Genomic DNA, 12,430 nt, shown 5'->3' with positions numbered 1-12,430 from the left:
ACTGTGCACATTTAGTTTCAAACCAAAGGAAGGTGGTTTGCAAAGAAGGAAGAACTTTAGAAAGCCTGTCGGATTGCCAGTCCCATGCAGATTGCATTGTTTGTTTTCTGTCCTGATAGAGCTGCCATTTCTACCTCTGAACCTTAAACAGCCATTACCCTTGAATTCCAAATGGCTTTATTTGCATTCCCTTTTGTGCATGTAAAGCTGGTCTTGTCCAGAACATTTCCTCGGGAATTGTCCCGGTAGCTGCTCTTTCTATTCTGTTTCCCATCATTTCGAAGGAAGTCTCTGTCTCATTACAGACCAGTCAGCTTAACTTCTGCATCCAGAAAGATAATGGAGCAAATAATTAAGCAATCAATTTGCAAACATCTAGAAAATAATAAGGTGATAAATAACAGTCAGCATGGATTTGTCAAGAACAAATCATGTCAAACCAACCTGATAGCTTTCTTTGACAGGGTAACAACCTTTGTGGATAAGGAAGAAGCAATAGATGTGGTATATCTTGAATTTAGTGAAGCTTTTGATATTGTCTTGCATGACCTTCTCATAAACAAACTAGGGAAATACAACCTAGATGGAGCTACTATAAGGTGGGTGCATAACTGGTTGGAAAACCATTCCCAGAGAGTAATTATCAGTGGTTCAGAGTCATGCTGGAAGGGTATAATGAGTGGGGTCCTGCAGGGATCAGTCCTGGGTCCGGTTCTGTTCAATATCTTCATCAATGATTTAGAAAATGGCATAGAGTTCACTCTTAAAGTTTGTGGAGGATACCAAGTTGGGAGGGGTTGCAAGTGCTTTGGAGGATAGGATTAAAATTCAAACTGATCTGGACAAACTCTACTTAGGAAGGAACAATCAGTTGCACACATACAAAATGGGAAATGACTGCCTAGAAAGGAGTACAGACACTCCCCAACTTACACAAGTGTTCCGTTCCAGAATGCCTTGCGTAACTCGAATTTTGCGTGAGTCGGGAACGTATCTCCGACAATTATACAACCCCCGCAAAAAAATCAACCAAACAAAAGTTTCTAGTTTATGGAATTTATGGAACTTTTTCTGTAAGTGCAGATTTGCGTACCCAGGGAGCGTTTGTACTGCGGAAAGGGATCTGGAGGTTGTGGACCACAAGCTAAATATGAGTCAACAGTGTAACACTGTTGCAAAACAAGGGAACATCATTCTGGGATGTATTAGCAGGAGTGTTGTAAGCAAGAGAAGAGAAGTAATGCTTCCACTCTACTCCACACTGATTAGGCCTCAGCTGGAGTACTGTGTCCAGTTCTGGGTGCCACATTTCAGGAAAGATATGGACAAATTGGAGAAAATCCAGAGAAGAAGAAAAAAAATGACTAAAGATCTAGAGAGCAAGATCTATGAGGGAAGATTGAAAAAACTGGATTTGTTTAGTCTAAAAAGGAGAAGACTGAGAGAGGACATGATAACAGTTTCAAGTACATAAAAGGTTGTTACAAGGAGGAAGGAGAAAAATTGTTCTTCTTAACCTCTGAGGATATGACAAGAAGCAACGGGCTTAAATTGCAGCAAGGGTGGTTTAGGTTGGACATTAGGAAAAACTGCCTAACTGTCAGTGGTTAAGCACTGGAATAAATTGCCTCAATGAATTCAGCCTCGGTGAAATGTGTCATCTAGACAATATGGGTGAGTGAAGGGTTTTGTCTGCTCACAGAACTGGTATGGTATTTGCAGCATCCGGGCAAGCCTGACTGCACTGTCCTTCCAGCCTGCTTTAATCCTGACCTGCAGAGACCTGCTCCAGGAGCCAGAAGGACGTTTTGTCTCCATCCAGTGCTCGGCCACTCTGCAGAAGCTGCCAGCTTATAACCCTTCTCCCCTGAGGAGTCGGCAGCAACAAGGGCCAGATTCAATAGCCAGAGGTTCCTCTGAACAATACAAAACAGAACTGGCTTGAGCCCCCACCCTGTAATCCATTAAAACAACACACTATCCCTGGGCGCTACTAAGAAGCAACACTTCCCTACTCACAAACACGGAGCCTGTTATAGCAAAAGAAAACTTCAATTAAAAGAGGAATTGGAACCAGTGTTAATCCAGGAAAACACCACAACCACCATTCAAAAGTACATAACTATAAGCAAACACCCACCCTACAGTACGTAGTGCAGTATCCTTTGCCTCAGTTTCCCTACTTTGCAGTGTGAAAGTCCAATGAACGAATGTCCCTTTAACATGCCACTCCTCTTTCCGTCCACTGCTCCCCACTCTCAGCTGATTGGCTTTGGTCAGTGACAATCCAGAGTTCAGAGATGCATTTACATGGATTCACCTCCCAGCCCTGGAAGGAGCGGGGCACTGAGCAATGCTTCCACTGCTACTGCTATCTGTGCCGCTGCTCACCACTGCTGCTATTATCTCTGCTACCACTGGCCACTTGCTGTGACTGTCCTCTCTGTCACTCATACCACTGCTGCTGTTCTCTGCTCATCACCACTTCTGAAATGCCATGTTCTCAGGTTCCACCTTTTAGCTCAGCTCTTAGTGATTTCACTGCCTAGAGGGGAACCTTGCTGTGGCTGCCCCTTCATTGGCCTTCACTGCAACACTATCCCCATACCAGTTCTACAGCTTAGCCTCAAAACATGCTCATCACTGAACAGAAACAAAGATCTCAGCTGAGTCCAGTCAGCTCTGTCTTTAATCACTGGAAAGGGGAGTAGAGTCAAATATATAGGACTCTTCTAGGCAACATCCACACCAAGAAACAAAAACACCTATCATACTCTTCACTTTGGCTCTCATTGGGATTTGGCATCCCTACCTCCCATGTAGGTTTGGGTTAGGGTGACCCCCTCAAACAGGACAGGCTAAGTACAGTTCTTCTGTCCTTTACTCATACAATAAGGTAACATTTCATTACCCCAGACCAGCCAAAACTGATCACTTGGGCAAAGAAACTCTGTGTGCTGAACACCTATGCAGAGTAGGCATGTCCATGCAAATACAGACTGCTCCTGAAGTCTCTCTCCCCAGTTCACCACTAGCTCATTCAGATGCTGTTTACAAACAGGTGCCAGTCACCAGGGCTGTCTGTACAGTTTTCACCACCCCAAGCAGCGCACCGAATTGCCGCAGCGGCAGCGGAGGCAGTCCGTGTGCCCTTAGGGCGGCAAGCGCGTTTCTGGGGCTTCGGCAATTCGGTGTCAGCTTCTATGTTTAGCTGAAGCCGCCGCTGACAGCTAAACATCGAAGCTGCTGCTGAATTGCCGCCACCACGGAAATGCGCCTGCCGCCCTAAGGGCACATGGACTGCCCCTGCCCTCCGCGGCAGCAATTTGGTGCGCTGCTTGGGGCCAAAAGAACAGGGACTGCCGCCCCTTGCAGAATGCCGCCCCAAGCACCAGCTTGGAATGCTGGTGCCTGGAGCCGGCCCTGCCAGTCACCAGACACTCACCTGCTAGGAACAGAACTAGGCCTCCCTGGGCCGCTGACATCACACAGCAGGACTGTTAAAGGAAACTCACCGATACATTTTTTGCCGTTCTTCAAGTTCTTTGCGTCTGTGCTGCTTGAGGATCTGAGTCTTGTCATCCCGGTGCAGCTTTGCTGTGAAAAAATGAAGAAACAGTGCTATGAGGTTTCTTTACCCTTCACTGTCTAATCCTCCAGCTGGGTAATGGGACATAAGGACTCAGTGTCCGTCATTATCTGGGTTCTCCTACTATGTGCTGTAGCAAATCAGCTGCAGTTCTCTCTTGTACTCAATTATAGCAGACAGTTTGCCCCCTGCCCAATGAAATACAATGGGTCTGAAAAGCAAAAGTGTTGTTTTCATCCTCAGAATTGCTGCCCTGCAGCCATGGATAGTGTCTCTAAGAAAAACTTTTACACATCAGACTACAGTGGAATATTCATCTGCTGTGCTAGGGAGCCAGGCCCCCTCTGTACAGGAAGGAGGTTAGTTCAGGCTGAAGAGTGACAAGCAACTGAGGAAGAACCAGTGAGGAGAGTAGGAGGCAGAGATTGCAATCCAAGCCCCAGTAAGAGTTGAACCTGTGACCCCTTGCTTCTGAGACCACCACTTTAACCCAAGTCCCCTCAGTACAGGGAGGAGGTTGATTAAGGTTGAGGAGCGACAAATGATCAAGGAAGATACAGCCTTGTTAAATCTTCTCTGCTGAAGAATGCTGACGCTAGCAGATGTTTTGACATCCCTCTCCTAGGTTCATACTCTCTGTTCTTATACTGCAAGAACAAGTGTTTCTTCCATGCCAAGTTCCCTGCCGGAAACTTCGGGATCAAAAGAAAGAGAGGTTTTCCAAAACTGATGGCTTGATAGTCTGAACATGTGGCCCTGGTGTTACTGAATGAGACAAAGACTTCCTTAGAAAGGATGGGGAACAGAAGAGAAAGAGCAGCTAACAGGAGAACCCACAAGGAAAAGCGATGGACAAGACCCAACCCGCTTTACATACACAAAAGAGAATGCAAATAGAGCCATTAGGGATTTTCAGGAAATGTTTGTTTAAGGTAGAAATGGCAGATGGAACAGGGCTGATAGTAGACTATGCAGTCTGGGCTGGCTGGCAGTCTGGTTACACTACTGGCAGGATCTTGCTAATGTTCTTTACTTCTTCACAAACTTAAATGCACACACCGCCTTCCTCTCTTGAAAGCAAGGGTTGAAATAAAGCCAAGGCAAGTTATGGAGAATCCCTCTCCTGCCCCTCCAAATACCCCACAGGTGGAGAGATCAGTGAGGGAGCCAGAAGCTGAGAAAAAAAGTTGGCACCCGACTATTAAGGGCCTTAACCACTGGAAAGCAAACTCCTTAGGGCTGCATGTCTAATTAGGCAGCCAATGACCTGAATACAGCAAAACTGGTTAAACCCTTGGTTCCCACCCCATATCTACCAGCACTAGATCAACATTTTTAATGATGCACACTATAGCATATTGCAGCAGTCAAACGTAATTGCCACAAAGGCACAGTTGTGAGCAACTGGATTATGCAGCCAATGAAGCACCTGTCTTTGGCCACGGTACTGTATTGGCAGTGGGTAACCAGCGCCAGTTAAAACCCAGAGGTAGCACACAAGTGCTAGGGCACTTTTCTCAGCACAGCACCAACAGCTATCTCCAACACACTTCACACCATCAGCCTGTTCCTGGCTCTTGCAGGATGAAACAGCTTCGCTGAATTCTACTTCCCAGCCAGCCCTAATGCTCTCTGAACTGGAATTTCATTCCAAGCTGCCCTTTCCTGGGTTTTAGAAAACGAGACCATTTCCAGGTGGATAATACTTGGAAAACTGCTATATTTTAGAGTCTCAAGGTTAGGCAGCCAGGGGATGCTCAGCCAAGGACTAGAGAGGCTTTCCAGAAATGGATCAGCTGAAAATTGATCACTGAGGCAAGCCTGCAATTTAAGAACAGTGTTCTGACCATCTCCACCGCTGGAAAAAAAATCTCCTTAGCACGTGTCCCCAAAGTAACCCAACTTGTTTCCCTGTGTGAGACCCAGTGGACAGTTCATAAACCAGCACTGAGGTCACGGTCAGCCGGGAGCATCTATCCCACAGGAGGTGTGGTAGGTTTGCAGGTGGGAGAGAAGGATCTGGAGTTGGAGAGAGGGTTTGGGTGCCTCTGGAAGGAGAGGGAAATATAGGGGGAGTCCTCATTGCTCCAGGGGCAGGGGCGAGCACAAGGAGCGGGAGCAGGGGCATGGGTCCCCCCCAGTAATCAGCGGGGGCATGGAACTCCTCTGGCCCCAGGGCTGGATAGATCCTCCAGCTCTGGGGCCACAACAAGGGCATAGAACATGCCCCCCCAATAGCAGTGAAATTTAAATTCCTGAGCACGCCCATCTAAGGGTTAGTAGTTCTCTCATGGTGCTCACCTCTTCCATCTCGGAGGACAATCTCTTTATCCTCTGTAATCCATCTGTAACATGGGAATTCCAGATGGTCACCTACTGGTGTTTTCACAGTGATGTACCTGAGATACCAGTCGTCATGAACCCAGTACTTTCGCTTCTCAATTTTTAGCAGCTGGATTTCTCCCAGGTCTTCTGCCACAGTCACATCGTAGGAGTCGACCTGTGGAGAAGAAGAATGGTCTGTGACCGGCTGAATATACAGAAAGCACACCAGCTCCAAATGGAACCTCTTGTTTGCAAAGGGGAAAAAATGAAGGGTTATTTTCAGACAGCAAATTAACAAATGGATGGGTAGGAGAATATCTAAGAACAAGTCATGTACAGATATCCTAGAAATATGGAAAGGGTGAAATTTCTGTGTTGGGGACTTGATAATGCTTTGATTCATTTATGATTTCTGAACAAATCTACTGCTAGTAAAAATATTTATAACTACTCCAATAGCATCCCGGAAAAGAACAGTCGGGAACCTAAAGTGGGTCACAACCCATTTTAAATGGGGTCACCAAGGCTGCCTTAGACTTGCTGGGATCCGGGGCCAAAGCCTGAGTCCGAGGGCTTCAGCCCTGGATGGCTGGGCTCAGGTTACAGCCCCCCACCCCGGGCTGAAGCCCTCAGACTTTGGCTTTACCCTCCCCCCATGCCCTGGTGGTGGGATTTGGGCAGGCTCAGGCTTCGGTCCTCCCTCCTGGGGTCATGTAGTAATTGTCAGAAGGGGGTCACGGTGCAATGAAGTTTGAGAACACCCGAGGTAGACTGATGGGATATATATCCCATCCTGGCTTTATAAGTGTTAAAGTGGGCCTGAGAGGCCAATTAACCCACCTGGCTGCACCTGGAGGGTGGGCCAGGCTAAATTAAAGATGAATCCCAGCTGGGAGAGGAGCTGGGTGGTTACTATAAAGACAGGAAGTCTAGAGCAGATGGGGGCTGTTGGAAGAAACTCTGCAGTCACTCTCTGGGATGAGAGAATGGAGAACTCAGGAGAAAGCCCAGGGGGAGAGTTGGACCTGAGATCCTTTCCTAGGTAGAGATGTCTGGCAGGAGGCCAGGAGAGACATGGAGCAGCCACATGGGTGGAGGGAGCAGCTCCAGTGAGAGGAACCCTGATAAAAATGCAGGATCTGGACTTCCAGAGAGCGTGCCCAAGAGGATTCCCTTGAGGAATGGGGCTGAGGAGATGTGAGGGGTGACCGGTCAAGCTTGAAGAGGGCAGAAGCTGGTCTAAACTGGTATTTTTGGTTTGGGATTTTGTTGGGAGATTCCAGGGCAGAGCCCTGCAAGTCCGAGCCCTGCAAGTCCCAGCCCTGAAAGAAAGGTTACCCTAGAGAGGAAGGCTCTTTCAGGGCAAGGAGAAAGCCCAGGGAAAGGCTTGGTTGATAGGAAGATGCCCAGGGAGGTGGCAGGAAGGAGACTGGCAGAGTGATCCCTGACTGTCTGTCCTGGGCTGAACCTAGGGTAGAGGGCAGGCCTGAGTTCCCCTATCAGGAACTGATAAGGGGTGTGAAGTCCCTCAGAAGGGGATACAGATTTCTGGAAGCCCTAAGAAAGACCACTGGGCCCAGAATCAAAGTAGCAGACCAAACAGAGGGATTGGACACTTGTATTTGTTGGACTTTCTGTTACCCAGGGAGGGGTAGGAGCGATTGTGATGAGCTGTCAGGCCAAATCATGAGACGAGGCGACTGCCACAGAGGGGGCACTAGAAAGCAGACAGTGGCCATGCCCAGCCACATAGGGGTGCTCCAGCAGCAAGTCCACCCTTCTGCACCTAGTCATGCAAACTGAGAGAATGGTTGTTTTGGGGATTAAGGCACTGCACTGGAAATCAGATCTGGGTTCATTGTCCAGCTCTGCTATAGGGTTAGTGCAGGTCCTTGGGGAAGTCACTTAACGTCTGTGTGCCTCAGTTTTCCAGGTGTTAAATGGGGATAACACTCCTTCCCTTTCTCCCACCCCTTGTCTGCCTTGTCTGTTTAGAAGGTAAGGTCTTTAGGGTGAGGACTGTGTCTTATTCTATGTATGTGCCGTGCCTAACACGTTGGGGCTCTGATCTCAGAGTCTCTAGGCACTACTGGAATACTAGTCATTAGAAATGCCTCTGTTTACTTTTATAGCTCAGCTGAGATAAACAGTGATGCTTTTGTGTTTGGTGAGTCAGAATGGCAGTATCTGACACTCCCTTTGCACTAGTGTAAATGGCTGCCAGCGGTGGCTCCAGGTACCAGCGCTCCAAGCGCGTGCCTGGGGTGGCAAGCTGTGGGGGGTGCCCTGCCGGTCCCTGCGAGGGTGGCAGTCAGCTGCCTTCGGCGGTGTGCCTGCGGGAGGTCCACTGGTCCCACGGATTCGGCGGCAGGTACACCGAATCTGCAGGATTGGGGACCTCCCGCAGGCAAGCCGCCGAAGGCAGCCTGACTGCCGTGCTTGGGGTGGCAAAAAAGCTAGAGCAGGACAACAGGCCCCTTGACATGGTTAAGCTGAACTGGCTAGGACTGTCATGGGACTAGAAGCAAGAGCCCAATCTGTTCCCATGACCCACCCAGAAGAAGTTATGCTCTTGTTAAGACACAGTATTACCAGAAAGACAAGCCTGGGTGAGAAACTGTTAGGCAGTTTTGGAATCACACTCTTTTTGTTTAAATTTGTTGCTTGATGTGGCTGCAAAATGAAACTTCCCTGGTTTGTGGTTTTGAACATTTTCAGTATACTTAGAAACCAACATGACCTGCACCTCTTCCTTCACTGAGTTTAGTACCATCTGAAATGATGCTGCATGTATATGCCCTGTCATTCAGCCCTCCCACTCCTACCCCCTCTGCTAAAAACCACACTCTGCTTGTTCTTTTCAGGTACATTTTTTATTAACACTTCCTGTCAATATGAGGTCATTTGACTCAAGCCCTCCCACTATTTTATAGGTTAAGGCTAAGTCACAAAAATCAAGTCAGAAAAGAAGAAAATGTAGACAGACATGTTATGGATACCAGTTGCGACAGCAGTTTTGTAATGAGGACGTTTGTCCACAAGGAACTGGGCTGAGCGCCCCAGCTTCCTCTACAATCCACTCCATGCAGCCACCAGAAAGTAACGGGGGGAGGGGGGAGTTGCAAGGTTATTGTAGGGAGGTTGCAATACTACTACCCTTACTTCTGTGCTGCTGCTGGCGGCGGCGCTGCCTTCAGAGCTGGGTAGCCGGAGAGCGGCGGCTGCTGGGCAGGAGCCCAGCTCTGAAAGCAATGCTGCCACCAGCAGCAGTGCAGAAGTAAGGATGGCATAGTATGGTATTGCCACTATTACTTCTGTGCTGCTGCTTTGAGAGCTGGGTCCTCGGCCAGCAGCTGCCACTCTCCAGCTGCCGAGCTCTGAAGGTGGCAGTGCAGAAGCAAGGGTGGCAATACTGCGATGCCCCCTAAAAGAACCTTGTGACCCCGCCCTTTTGGGTCAGCACCCCCAGTTTGAGAAATGCTGGTCTCCCCCATGAAATCTGTATAGTTTATGGTAAAAGCACACAAAAGACCAGATTTCATGGGGGAGACCAGCTTTCACAGTCCGTGATGCATTTTTCATGGCCATGAATTTGGTAGGGCCCTAATTATAAGGGACTCAGAAGTTAGAGATGAGAGAAAATGTTTTTAAGCCCTGCAAAATGGTTCCCTCCAGTGCATGCACAAGTGTTTTGCCCAATCAAGTTTTGGAGATTATTTTGCAGGGTGAAAAAATCTCATGAACAGGAAATGCCTCCTGATATTCAGCTTAACGTTCCCTTTCCTTAATTGCATTCCACTGTTGTTGTTTTTTGTTTTTTTTGGAAACAGGAACCGGGTTTTATTCTCTGATGCTCATTTTAATGTTTCTTGTTTGCAGCTGCCACCTGGCCGGCGATTCTGTCCAGATCTCTCTGTCCCTGGGGGGTGAGTTTGTGATCTCCGTCCTGATCCTTCTCCACCATTTTCAGCCCCTCCAGGGCCTGCAGCACCCGCCTGGCCATGCTCTTGGAGCCGCGGATGAAGTGGCTGGGCATGATGCCGTTGCGCTGCCGGTCCCCGTAGATCTTGGTCATGGAGCCGCCGCCGGCACCGCCGCGGAGGTACAGGTGCCGGGCTGTGGAAGCTGCTCTGGTATAGAACCAGTTCTCATTGTACGGAGCCAACTCCTTGTGCTTGGCCAGCTTAACCGTATCCACCCACTCGAGCACCTTCAGCTTCCCCGACTTCTTGAGAAAGGCGGCCAGGGCCCTGACGAACTCCTGCTGGTTAATGTCTTTCACCGTGACCTCAGGCATCTTGCTGCTGGCTCCGCGCTGCTGTTGCTAGTTATCTTCCTGCTCCCATCCCAGCAGTTCCACTCTCCAAGTGAAGACCATAAAATAGCTGTTTATCACCTCCCCTCCCTATCCGCCTGCTCTACAGCCGCAGCCTAATTTAATCAAGCTATATATCTTGAGTTATTTCACCTTCCCTCCTGACAATCTCTCTCACAATTAAAAACTCCTTTAAGCCAACCCACTAGAAGACAGTGACACTGTCTTGGCTTTCAAGCTGTTCCCTGAAGTGGTTCTTAGAAGACCTGTTGGAGCAGGTTTCAGAGATAGGTCTGAGTATTCCTTCACTCTGGAGGTGCTAGAGGGCAAGTCCTGGCTCTGACAGCGGCCAGAGCCAGATGAGCTTAGAAAGTGCTGCTGCTTCTGAGGAACATGGATTATCTTCACCAATGAGAAAACAGAGCTAATTTAAATTGGGCGGTCAGGCTAGGAAAAGATGATGGCGGCATTGAGGCTGTCCAGGCTGGGGCTGGAGGTGTCTGCCCTTCATCTGTGGCACATGGTAGAGGAACTGATCATGATTATTTCAGCACCAGTGACATGCCTGGCCTGGTGTAAGATGAACATACAGACTGTCCCTGCCCCTCAAAGAGGTCACAGTCCAGAAGATACAGGAATAGCCTGTGCATGTTCAATATGTAGGCCATGAGAGCACCCGACAGGAGATGGTCCACAGGTGGAGTCACCTCCACCTAGTGCTGTCTCCCATAGGGCACAGAAAGACATTGGTTTGGAGAGAATGAGTCAGTATGCTCCCCAATACGTCAGCCAGCAGCCATCCTACTTAGATAAACACAACAGGGAATGCACTGCAAGTTACAAAAAAGAAAAAAAGAAAACGAAATGTGAACTACAGCTAGGCCCGAACCAAACCCAGCTCTCCCGATCTGTGGGGAAGTTTGGATACAGATCTGCATCCATAGCTTGCAGCACCTCTGGATCCAACAGCTGCTAGATAGCGAGGCTCAAATTTTCAAAACTGGACACGGATACTGGATGCCTTGATTTTTGAGATACGAGGGCCCTAGTTTTCAGCTAGCACCAAGCCCTCACTGCTCCAGCCAAGGCAACAGAAGGTGCAGTGCACGGCAGGTCCAAAAATCAGGCCCAAGGTGTCTCTGCTTAAGCCAATGGTCACATCAGGAGGAGACTCAAACCCACGTGTATTTAACAGGCAGCAGGTGCAATCCTGCTCCCACTGAAGTCAATGTGAGTTTAGCCACAGAGCTCAGTGGGGCCACGATCTGTAAGTTGTGCCCGTTATTTTCCCCCATGAGCGACAGCATCTCCTCAGCAGAACAGAAATGGCCCTTGAGCCACATCACCAAGCGCATTCCTGTATTACTGACTTATCTGATAGAATATCTAACTCCATATTGCCCACGCTACCACCTCCTGCTGTAACTACTGATGTGCAGATTGAAACGTGTTTTAAGACTCCTCCAAGCTCTAGAAGAATCCTCCTAAAATAGCCACTATTTGTGCCCAGCTGTGGCAGTAGCAGACTGCAGGACACCCCTCCACTGTATTCCTAGCCAGGCCATGTCCCACCCTCCCAGGGCAGCTGCCTTCCAGTGCCCTCCTGATCTTTGCTTATCTCTCACCCAAAGTTCTCACTTTTCAGTTAAAAAACAGCTGCATCCCTGCATTTTCCAACGCCAACACAAGACCTCTCTTCTTTATTGGTCAACCTGTGCCAAGGATTCTGGGTCACATCTTGGAACTGAAGGTACCAGGATACAAAATGTTTCTCCTCTGCACTTTTCAATTTTTCTGTCAGAAATGACAATGCTTGACTCGTTTCTACTTCATACTCCTCTTTCTGAGGCTCCCAGTTTTCTCCATAGGCACTCATGAAAGCATATCTGCTACAAGAAGCTCCTGACTGGGCCTGTATTTCACATCTAGTGGGTACTTTTGCAATATCATGATAATTTTCTGTAGTCCAGACCATGCTACACACAGTGGTTTCTATAATATGGCTTCCAATGCTTGGCAGCCTGTTTCCAGCTTGACCCATTCATGTCTATAAACAGCTTCATGGAATTGCTCACATATTTTTCTTTTTCCATCTCAGCATGGTTCTGTGGTGTTTAGAAAAATGTGGCCGAGGGCAACTAACGTTCAACAGGACAATCTCCAACCCATGTGAACTTAACAGGGTGCACCAGAACCAGTTT

The 12,430-nt window shown here is 48.4% G+C and overlaps 2 protein-coding genes across 3 annotated transcripts in view; both read right to left on the bottom strand.

Moving 5' to 3' along the window:
• Nucleotides 1-12,430, bottom strand: part of ALOX5 (arachidonate 5-lipoxygenase) — a 61,546-nt gene that overhangs the window by 31,783 nt on the left and 17,333 nt on the right. For both annotated transcript variants that reach the window (XM_039482132.1, XM_039482131.1), the window contains exons 2-3: nucleotides 5,891-6,089; nucleotides 3,516-3,597 (exon numbers count right to left, since the gene is read on the bottom strand). In XM_039482132.1, the coding sequence (XP_039338066.1) occupies nucleotides 3,516-3,597; nucleotides 5,891-6,089 (281 nt within the window). The remainder of the gene's footprint in view (nucleotides 1-3,515; nucleotides 3,598-5,890; nucleotides 6,090-12,430) is intronic.
• On the bottom strand, nucleotides 9,738-10,226 carry LOC120369165 (40S ribosomal protein S19-like). Its single transcript, XM_039482133.1, has one exon. It carries the CDS (start codon nucleotides 10,209-10,211, stop codon nucleotides 9,774-9,776), a length of 438 nt encoding a protein of 145 aa, XP_039338067.1. The 5' UTR covers nucleotides 10,212-10,226; the 3' UTR covers nucleotides 9,738-9,773.

This window comes from Mauremys reevesii, linkage group 7 (assembly GCF_016161935.1).
Source record: "Mauremys reevesii isolate NIE-2019 linkage group 7, ASM1616193v1, whole genome shotgun sequence".
Classification (NCBI taxonomy): Eukaryota; Metazoa; Chordata; order Testudines; family Geoemydidae; genus Mauremys; species Mauremys reevesii.
Note: the sequence above shows the minus strand (reverse complement) of the source record. Positions and strands in the feature narration are given on the sequence as shown.

Excerpts from the sequence above, each read along its gene's own strand:
- LOC120369165 (XM_039482133.1), bottom strand. The coding sequence starts at position 10,211 with ATGCCTGAGGTCACGGTGAAAGACATTAACCAGCAGGAGTTCGTCAGG.